At 35.9% G+C, this 11,189-nt stretch overlaps 1 protein-coding gene across 5 annotated transcripts in view; it reads left to right on the forward strand.

Annotated features, from left to right (window-relative positions):
• The window catches only part of OGT (O-linked N-acetylglucosamine (GlcNAc) transferase), a 42,385-nt gene extending 32,603 nt beyond the window's left edge, over positions 1 to 9,782 (forward strand). For all 5 annotated transcript variants that reach the window (XM_086390044.1, XM_086390045.1, XM_086390043.1 and 2 more), the window contains 2 exons: positions 63 to 186; positions 7,468 to 9,782. In XM_086390044.1, the coding sequence (XP_086246170.1) occupies positions 63 to 186; positions 7,468 to 7,642 (299 nt within the window). In that variant the 3' untranslated portion in view covers positions 7,643 to 9,782. The remainder of the gene's footprint in view (positions 1 to 62; positions 187 to 7,467) is intronic.
• The last annotated feature ends 1,407 nt before the right edge of the window (positions 9,783 to 11,189 follow it).

The raw sequence follows: 11,189 nt of genomic DNA on the forward strand, positions 1-11,189 counted from the left end.
CATTAATAACTGTGTGCTATTTGTGTTCTCAGATGTGCAATTATTATCTTTTTTTACTGCAGGAGAGACTCTTGCTTCTCGAGTTGCGGCTTCCCAGCTCACTTGTTTAGGTTGTCTTGAGCTTATTGCTAAAAATAGACAAGAATATGAAGACATAGCTGTGAAGCTGGGGACTGATCTAGAATAGTAAGTAAACTTTTCCATGAAAAATTATATGGTATAGTGAAGGAAATAAGGAAAATTTAGAGAGAATTTAGGTGTGAAATCATAAAATAAGGGTAATATAAAATACGTGAATTAGTTGTATGCTCTCTGGATGAGATAAGAGCTTTTTCTTTTTTATTTAATTTATTTATTTTGGCTGTGCTGTGAGGAATGCCTTGCCCCCTGCAGTTGGAAGTGTGGAGTCTTAACCACTGGATTGCCAATATATAAAGACTGAAGAACATTTACATTTTAAATCCCTTAATAGAAAAGTAAACAAGGAAATGACAACTGACCAAAGTAGAAAATCAAATAGTTAATAGGAAAAAGTTTCAGCCTCTGTTGTACAAATAAATATTTATGTATATATTTATTTCTTGGCTGTGCCATGCTGCTTGCAGGATCTTAGTTCCCTGGCCAGGAACTGAACCCATGCCCTTGGGCAGGGTAAGTGCAGAGGCCTAACCACTGAACTACAAGGGAATTCCCTAGTAGAAATAAAATAACACTGAGGTATACCCATTATTTGACTATGAAGTCTAAGACTTAATATGATACAAATGATGAGGGAGCATTGAGGTGCTGGCCTTTTCATACATTGGGAAATAAATTGGTGCGATCGTTTTAAAGCTTAAAAAAAAAAAGCTGACTCTTTGACCCTAATAATATCCAGGTACAACTTAAATGCTTAGATAAATGATGCTTTATCCATACAATAAAATAGTGTATTACTTAAATGAGATTTTTCTTTGGGTATTATGGGTGATTTTTTTTTCTTTTTGTTTTTCTGAGAAGTAGCATATTATGTAGAAGCTTAAAGAAGCACCCTCTTTGAGTTAGATTTCCTGGGTTTGAATCCAGGCTCTCATAATTTTTGTGACTTTGGACAAGTTAGTCTTTATGTGCCTTGGTTTTTCCATCTGCAAAATGGGGATGAATGATAGTACCTACCCTGCAGAGATGTGAGGATTTTAAAAAGGTCCTCCATGTGAAGCACTTACAACAGTTCTTGGTACATAGTAAGCATTCAACAGATGTATGTTAAGTATTTATTTATTTTCAAAATTTTCTCCATTGAACATCACATACAGCTAAGAAAAATAAGTGAAAAATTTGAGACTGGGCATTAAATATGAAGCTTCAGGTCCATCATCCCAGAGATAACTACAGTAAATAATTGAGTGTATTTTTTTTTTTTTTTTTTTTACATTTTTGGAACTTAGCTGACTTCATATAAATAATGCTTTTCCCCAAGATTTTGTTGTGAAAAATTTCAGTTTTATAATAAACACATACTTACCACCTAGCTTCCACCACTAATATTCTTCTATACTTTTACCACATTTATTTCATCTATTTATATTTCATCTATTTATTTCTATACCCATTTAGTAATCCATCTTATTTGAAGTAAATTATAGACATCAGTGTTTTTACCTCAGAATGGACATCATTAAGAGTTTAATATTTGCTTCTCTTTTGAGGTAAAATTTAAATACAGTGGAATGCACAAATCTTTTTTTAATTAATTTTGTTAATTGAAGTGTAGTTGATTTACAATATTGTATTTCCGGTGTATAGCAGAATTGATTCAGTTATACACACACACACGTTTTTCATTTTCTTTTCCATTATGGTTTATTATGGGATTTTGAATATAGTTCCTTGTGCTATAAAGTAGAACCTTGTTTATTTTATATATACTATATACATGTGTGTGTATGTATATGCTGTCTATAGTATCTGTTAATCCCAACTGGAATACACAAATCTGAAGTGAGTTTTGAGAAATACCTTTATAAGCCAAACCTCCAACAAGATATAGCATATTACCATCACTCCAGAAGGTTGCTTCATACCCCTTCTCAGTTGGTCCACCTCACCAGCTCTGAGATAACCAGTATTTTGAATTTTTTTCCACTGTAGTTTATTTGGGGCTTACCAGGTGGCACTAGTGGTGAAGGACCTGCCTGCAATGCAGGAGATGTAAGAGATGCAGGTCTGATCCCTGGCTTGGGAAGATCCCCTGGAGGAGGGCATGACAACCTACTGCAGTATTCTTGCCCGGAGAATCCCATAGACAGAGGAGCCTACAGTCCATGGGGTCGCAGAGTCAGACATGACTGAAGCAACTTACCACGCACACATGCGTGCACATAATTTACTTAGTCTTATTAGAACCTCATACAAATGGAATCATGCATTATGTACTATGAAGGCTTCTCACTCAGGATAATGTTTTGAGATTCATCCATGTTGTTGGCTGATATCAGTAACTCATTCCCTTTTATTGCTGAGTAATATTTCAGTGTATGGATGCAGCACAGTTTAACCATTCTGCTGAGATTCAGAATTTTATTTGGAGGATAACATTAATATGGTTATGGTTGGTTTGAGGCCAATGGATATGCATAGCCATTTTACTAGTTTCTGGCACAGCAAACAATAAAATAACATTTTAATTAATTAAAAAAAACTCTTCAGGAGTATTCCACCTTCTGGTTTTAAAGTAATAATTGTCTCTATATAAGAATAGTTTCATGACAAATGATTTATTCAGAACAAGAATCGAGAGAGAATTCTTTCCTGTGTTCCCAGAAGAATTGATTTTTTTTCCTGTTTCTGAACAAGTGATATTAGGAACACTTTTTTAAAAAATTAGTTTATTTTAATTGGAGGATAATTACTTTACACTATTGTGATTTCTGCCATACATTGACATGAATCAGCCATGGGTGCACATGTGTCCTCCCATCCTGAACCCCCCTCCCATCTCCCTTACCACGCCATCCCTCTGGGTTGTCCCAGAGCACCAGCTTTGAGTGCCCTGCTTCATGCATCAAACTTGCATTGGTCATCTATTTTACATGTAGTAGTATACATATTTCAATGCTGTTCTCTTAAATCATCCCACACTCACCTTCTCCCACACAGTGCAAAAGTCCTTGAATATAGGATTGTCATTACTGTCTTTCTAAATTCCATATATATATATATATATATATATATATATATAAACACACACACACACACACACACTGTATTGGAGTTTCTCTTTCTGACTTCACTCTGTATGATAGGCTCCAGTTTCATCCACCTTATTAGAACAGACTCAAATACATTCTTTTTCACAGCTGAGTAATATTCCATTGTGTATATGTACAACTTCCTAATCTATTCACCTGCTGATGAACATCTAGGTTGCTTCCATGTGCTAGCTATTGTAAACAGTGCTGCAATGAACATAGGGGTACATGTGTGTTTCAGTTGTGGTTTTCTTGGTGTGTATGCCCAGCAGTAGGATTTCTGGGTCGGATGGCAGTTCTAATTGCTGTTTTTTAAGGAATCTCCACACTGTTCTCCATAGTGGCTGTTACCAGTTTGCCTTCCCACCAGCAGTGTAAGAGGGTTCCCTTTTCTCCACACCCTCTCCAGCATTTATTGTTTGTAGACTTTGATGGCAGCCATTCTGACTGGCGTGAGATGATACTTCACTGTGGTTTTGATTTGCATTTCTCTAGTAATGAGTGATGTTGAGCACCTTTTGATGTATTATTAGCCATCTGTATGTCTTCATTGGAGAAATGTCTGTTTAGTTCTTTGGCCCACATTTTGATTGGGTTGCTCATTTTTCTGGTATTGAGCTTCATGAGCTACTTGTGTATTTTGGAGATTAATTCTTTGGCAGTTGTTTCATTTTGCTTCATTCTGAAGATGCCTTTTCACCTTGCTTACAGTTTCCTTTATTGTGCAAAAGCTTTTAAGTTTAATTAGGTCCCATACTGTTTATTTTTGTTTTTATTTCCACTACTCTGGGAAGTGGGTCATAGAGGCTCTTGCTGTGACTTATGTCAGAGTGTTCTGCCTATGTTTTACTCTATGAATTTTACAGTTTCTGGTCTTACATTTAGACCTTTAATTCATTTTGTTTTTGTGTATGGTGTTAGAAAGTGTTCTAATTTCATTCTTTTACATATGGTTGACCAGTTTTCCCAGCACCACTTGATAAAGAGATTGTCTTTTCTCCACTGTATATTTTTGCCTCCTTTGTCAAAGATAAGGTGTCCATAGGTACATGGTTTTCTCTCTGGGCTTTCTGTTTTGTTCCATTGATCTATATTTCCGTCTTTATACCAGTACCATACTGTCCTGATGATTGTAGTTTTGTAGTATAGTCTGAAGTCAGGAAGGTTGATTCCTCCGGTTCCATTCTTCTTTCCCAAGATTGCTTTGGCTATTCGAGACTTTTTGTGTTTCCATACAAACTGAAATTATTTGTTCTAGTTCTATGAAAAATACCATTGGTAGCTTGATAGGGATTGCATTGAATTTATAGATTACTTTGAGTAGTATAATCGTTTTCACTATATTGATTCTTCCAGTCCATGAATGTGGTATATTTCTCCATCTATTTGTGTCATCTTTGATTTCTTTCATCAGTGTTTTATAGTTTTCTATATATAGGTCTTTTGTTTATTTAGTAAAATTTATTCTTAAGTATTTTACTCTTTTCTTTGTAATGGAGAATGGGGTTGTTTCCTTAATTTCTCTCTTTTTTCATATACATTGCAGTGTATAGGAATGCAAGGGATTTCTTTGTATTAATTTTATATCCTGCAACTTTAATTCATTAATTAATTCTAGTAATTTTCTGGTGGTATCTTTAGGGTTTTCTATGTAGAGTATCATGTCATCTGCAAACAGAGTTTTACTTCTTCTTTTCCAGTCTGGATTCCTTTTATTTCTTTTGTTTGGTTGCTGTGGCTAGGACTTCCAAAACTATATTGAATAGTAGTGGTGAGAGTGGGCACCCTTGTCTTGTTCCTAATTTTAGAGGGAATGCTTTTCAATTTTTCGCTGTTGAGAATGTTTGCTGTGGGTTTGTTGTATATGGCTTTTATTATGTTGAGGTATGTTCCTTCTGTGCCTGGTTTTTGGAGAGTTTTTTATCATAAATGGGTGTTGAATTTTGTCAAAGGCTTTCTCTGCATCTGTTAAGATAATCATATGGTTTTTATCTTTCAATTTGTTAATATGGTGTATCATATTGATTGATTTGCAAATATTGAAGAATCCTTGCATCCCTGGATAAAGCCCACTTAGTCATGATGTGTGATCTTTTTAATATGTTGTTGGATTCTGTTTGCTAGAATTTTGTTGAGTATTTTTGCATTTATGTTCATCAGTGATATTGGCTTGTAGTTTTTTTTGTGGCATCTTTGTCTGGTTGTGTTAGATTAGGGTGATGGTAGCCTCATAGAATGAGTTTGGGAGTTTACCTTCCTCTGCAATTTTCTGGAAGAGTTCGAGTAGGATAGGTGTTAGCTCTTCTCTAAATTTTTGGTAGAATTCAGCTGTGAAGCCGTCTGGTCCTGGGCTTTTGTTTGCTGAAAGATTTCTGATTACAGTTTCGATTTCCATGCTTGTGATGGGTCTGTTAAGATTTTCTATTTCTTCCTGGTTCAGTTCTGGAAAGTTGTGCTTTTCTAAGAATTTGTCCATTTCTTCCAAGTTGTCCATTTTATTGGCATATAGTTGCTGATAGTAGTCTCTTCTGATTCTTTGTATTTCTGTGTTGTCTGTTGTGATTTCTCCATTTTCATTTCTGATTTTGTTGATTTGATTCTTCTCCCTTTTTTCCTTGATGAGTCTGGCTAACGGTTTGTCTATTTTATTTATCTTCTCAAAGAACCAGCTTTTAGTTTTGTTGATCTTTGCTATAGTCTCATTCATTAATTTTTCACTTATTTCTTCTCTGTTTTTTTTTTTTTTTTTTAAGTTGCTCAGTCGTGTCCAACTCTTTGCGACCCCATGGACTGTAGCCTACCAGGCTTCTCCATCCATGGGATTCTCCAGGCAGGAATACTGGAGTGGGTTATCATTTCCTTCTCCAGGAGATCTTCCCGACCCAGGGATCGATCCCGGGTCTCCCGCATTGGAGGCAGATGCTTTAACCTCTGAGCCACCAGGGAAGCCCTCTTCTCTGGTTTTTATGATTTCTTTCCTTCTGCTAACTTTGGGGTTGTTCTTTTCTTTTTCTAGTTGCTTTAGGTGTAAAGTTAGGTTGTTTATTTGATGTTTTTCTTCTTTCTTGAGGTAGGCTTGTATTGCTATGAACCTCCCTCTTATCACGGATTTTACTGAATCCCATACATTTTTGGTTGTCTTGATTTAATTTTCATTTGTTTCTATGCATATTTTGATTTCCTTTTTTATTTCTTCCATGATCTGTTGATTATTCAGAAGCATGTTGTGTAGTCTCCATATGTTTGTTTTTTTATAGTTTTTTTCCCCTGTAGTTGGTATGTACATTGTGATCAGAAAAAGAAACTTGAAATGATTTCAATTTTTTAAAATTTGCCAAGGCTAGATTTTTGGCCCAGAATGTGATCTATCTTGGAGAATGTTCCATGTGCACTTGAGAAAAAGGTGAAATCCAATATTTTGGGGTGAAATACCCTGTAAATAGCAATTAGGTCTAACTGGTCCATTGTATAGTTTAAAGCTTGTGTTTCCGTACTAATTTTGTTTGGTTGATCTACCCACAGGAGTGAGTGGGGTATTAAATCCCCCACTATTATTGGGAACACTTTTTTTTGTATCTAAATAACCAACTCAGTTCATGTACAAGGGGAAAATTATAGCAGTAGACATTGCATTTTCCCCCTGGAGTGTTTTCCTATTTCATTAAAATATTCATAAAATGAATACTTCCATCTGTTTGTGCCTTAGCTATTGTGAATGGTGCTTCAGTGAACATCTTTGCATGGCCAGATGTGTCTGCATCTCTGATGATTTCTTTTGAATAGATTTAAAAGGTTATTGATAGGTCATAATGGTTATGAACATTTATGGTTCTAACAGACACATTGCTAAATTGCTTATTGAAAGAGTAAAGCAGTTTACATTCTAACCAGTAGTACATAGGAATAGATATGTGTCCTTGCCAAGAATTGTTTTTATTTTAAAGGTAGGAATAAGATGAATGGAGAAAGCATGGTATCTCTTGGATATACTTGTTTAGGAAAGAATTAAATTTTTTCACAGAATGTGGGGGTGAACTCCATTATAGGTGTTTAACATTTTGTTATTCGCGACCTTTCACTTTTTTAGCATTGAGGTAATGGTGGGCCAGTCAGAAGAGAAAATCTTATAAAAATAAGTTTGGCCATGTAATTTACCACAGAGGTGTTTAGGTATTTATGGGAGCTAGTTCTGAGTTTCTGTTGTGATTTATAAACTTGGCTCCTTTTTATTATCCAGCTTGAAGAAAATTCGTGGCAAAGTCTGGAAGCAGAGAATATCTAGCCCCCTGTTCAACACCAAACAATACACAATGGAACTAGAGAGGCTGTATCTACAGATGTGGGAGCATTATGCAGCTGGCAACAAACCTGATCACATGATTAAGCCTGTTGAAGTCACTGAGTCTGCCTAAATAAAGACACCATGTACACAGGAGAATTACCCCTATACCTGAGCCTCAACCTTCTGGTGAAAGGGAACTAGATATGTACTTTTTACTTATCTGTATGGTATCATGTTGCAGATGGGTGACAAATAATGATAATACAATAGCACAGCCAGACTTGCTTCCTGCATGATAGGGAGAGACACAGGAGATGGGAAACTGCTATTCCACAAGGAGTCTCCATAGGATTTTGCAGCAACCAGGTGGTGCATAGGTCTCGAAGGTCTGATCTCCCTTGGTCTTCCATGGGATGGATAGTGTGGAGGGGAGAGAGAGATTGTCCAGCCGTTTTGTGATTCCATGGATTGATGAGTCTTCTGAATTAATTTTTTTCTTTATATTTTGGGTATTGGAGCTTTTAAAAATGTTTGGTTTCAGGTATTTTTATTCATGTGAAGTGTATATGATTCTCTTGAGATAAGGTTTTAAGCTAAATTTTCCTTGTTTTAGTTTCTGAACTCTACGGATTAATGGGAACTTTGCTGGTGTAGTCTTTTTATAGGTTTTATAAACCACTTGAGCCTATATCAGTCGTTTTAGTGTCTGACATAATGTCTGGAGCTATCAGTGCTTTGTTGGTTTAGATGATGATGACAATGACGATGATGATGACTTAATATTTTTCCTGGTCTGTTTCCTAGTTCCTTCTTCCCCTCCCCCGACTTTAAAATTTTTCCTGTAACTTGGCTAACAAAACCAAGTCTGATTCAGAACCTCCCAGAGTGTTTCTCTTAAACATATCATCTGGTGCCAAATGAAAATTCTTAGGAGTGATTATTAATTATGAAGGGCACAGTTGTGGTACTGTCATTGATGATAATAATATAGGTTTTCTTGGCCTAGAGTCTTGACCTATTTCACCAGTGTTTTACCTTTGACTGTCCCTCTTTGCTGCTTCCAAAAGTGATAATGTGTGATAATATTTTTACCTTCATTTCTGAAGTTTGTTTTTTTAAAGTGAGTCCTGTTCTTCCTATTTCTTTCAGCAGAAATGAAATCCCAGGTAAGTATTCAAATATTTGATCAGTAAGTCACAGTTATCTCTGATACATTAAATAACTTTCATCAAAAACATGTTATAGGAAAAAAGCTCAAAAGGACCAGATAATGTATATGAGTAATTATTTTTCAGACCTTCTAGGGTATCATGTGTTATAACTGTCTTCTGGACTTGATCCTGAAGTCTTTTCGGACTCAGCCTCAGTAGTAGCAAACTGCACTGCTACTTGGTTTGGAGTACAAATTAGACTTTAGCTCTCCTGGAGCTTGAGTTTTTTGGTATTAAAAAACCATAGGAATAAAATTATTGAATTTCAACAAAGGATCGAGAGCTTGAGGCTTAAATAAGCCAACATATGAATATATGTTTTTGTCTTGCTGTACTGCACATATGCTATCCAGTAACAGGTAATATTTTGTCTGCTAGTAGTGTTCTAGATTATAATGTCTTTCCAAAGTGCTGAGGCAGTGCACCTATTTTGTAGTTGCAGCTGATGCCTGAATGTATCCTAGCTGACAAATTATTGATTAATAAGAACTTTCTGAAATTTCTGAAAGATTCATACTATTAACCAAAATCTGAGCAGAGAGTCTCAAGTGTAATTCTAACCAGAATTACATGTTAATGAACTTGTGTACCTTTTAACAATGTAAATGAAAGAACATCAGTTTAGGGATTTCTTAATTTATTTTTTATCTGATTAAGATACCAGTTAAAGGTTGCCAGCTTGGTTGCAGATAAATTGATGTTTGAAATTCACCAAGCTACTTAATGTGGAATAGGATAATATACTTCCAGTGCCCTCAAGGCTGTGACCTTACAGCCATTTTACATAGCACATCATTCCTCCTATAGGGATGAACCTTTTCCTGGCACGAAAAGTAGCCGCTCTGGTTGAAGTTTTGCTTATTGTAACAGGCTTTTGTTTCCAGGTAACATGTCTGTGGAGGACTTATTTCTGAATAGATATATAGATATTACTGGAAACTACTTGTTTTTTTCTATTATACTCTGCTTTATCAAAGAAGTAAAACATTTAAATTGTGCTACAGAAATTCAGATGTTGTCTTGCAATCTTTAAACAATAAATGAATGATTTGCCCTTAATATGGCTGATGTATTTTGTGTTCTGTTAAATTGAGCGTTGGATGGAATAATAGGGTCCTCCAATGATGAAATCTATATTTCAACAGTTCCCAGCAACAACAGGACCAAATTTCTTTATAGTGCACCTATGATAGTAAGAATTATTTCATTTTCTCAGCCATGTGTGGTGGAGCATGGGTGAGGTTGGTGTATAACCTATTAAGAATTGAGAAAGCCTGAGACTCCCAGCGCACTCACTTGTGCTTGTTCCTGTTTAGCTTATAACCATTCTGGCTTCTTCATCTACCCTTGTAGTCTCATTCTTTATGTGGACTGTTCCTTCCCACTTTGTATGGTGATTGAACTCAACCACAGGTATGAGGGAGGAGGATATCCATGTATCAGGGACCAGAACAGGCTGTTCAGGTGCCTGTTTTCACAGAGATATAAACAAGAATTTGTTTCCAATAAAATATATGGTGCTTTACCTCCTAAGTTCTGTGGACTGTAACCCTTAAAGCCCTAATATAGGTTGGTGTTTGTTTCTTGGAAGATGGAACAAGAAAGGTATCCAGTAACTTAGTCATAAATACCTACCACTACCCTCTTGACTATTTATCAGGAATCTGCATCAGTTATTTTCAGTCTGCTTCAGCTCCTTCTGCCTCCAGTCTAAAGGAGTTTATGTACCTTGAATAAACTTGTGTAACTTGTCATTTGATTCCAGTCCTAAATCCACTCTTTACTTGAAGCACGTGCCTTTTAATATTAACTACAGCTAATGTTCAGATTCTTTCCCCAAACCTCTGAGGCACACAGTTATGTAAGCCTCATTTTATGGAAGCAGCTTATAGAGGTAAATTGAAAGTTTCTTGTAAGAGATAAGGTTATAATGATAAACCTTTTTTAACCCAATTTCTTATCAACTCAGAAAGTACCTTTATATATGTAGATAGGCAGTTTGGTGCTTCAGACTAAATTAGTGCTACTGGAATTTGAATTCTAGCTCCTTGCCACTTTTTAGCCACTGATTGCTGTAAAATGAGAGTACTAACATTGCTTTTTAAAAGTGTCTGTAAGGATTAAATCCAAATAAAACGTTTGGAACCGTGTCTAACATGAGATAAACTCGTTATTAATATTTTTAAATGTCAAGGACATTTTGTTTGTATTCTGTTGGCCAAATGCTTCAATTATGGGATGTGTGGGGTTTTGCCAGAGAATCGGGCACAATATAGAAGGCATTTGCTTACCTCTGTGTGTGTGTGTGTGTTTTTTTTAATCTACCCCCGTTTGTTTTTCTTGGTGTCAGGAGTGAGTGCCAAAAAGCTTCAAGTTAACTCCTCTTTATCTGCAGAATTCGGGGAGTTCTGGAAGCGGGCATCACAGTTCAGTGTTGCCAGGCACTTTTGGGTTGCTGCGTCACTC

The sequence above is a fragment of the Bos grunniens genome, chromosome X, assembly GCF_055505025.1.
Source record: "Bos grunniens cultivar Pamir isolate PY7600 chromosome X, Bosgru_T2T1.0, whole genome shotgun sequence".
Taxonomy (NCBI): domain Eukaryota; kingdom Metazoa; phylum Chordata; class Mammalia; order Artiodactyla; family Bovidae; genus Bos; species Bos grunniens.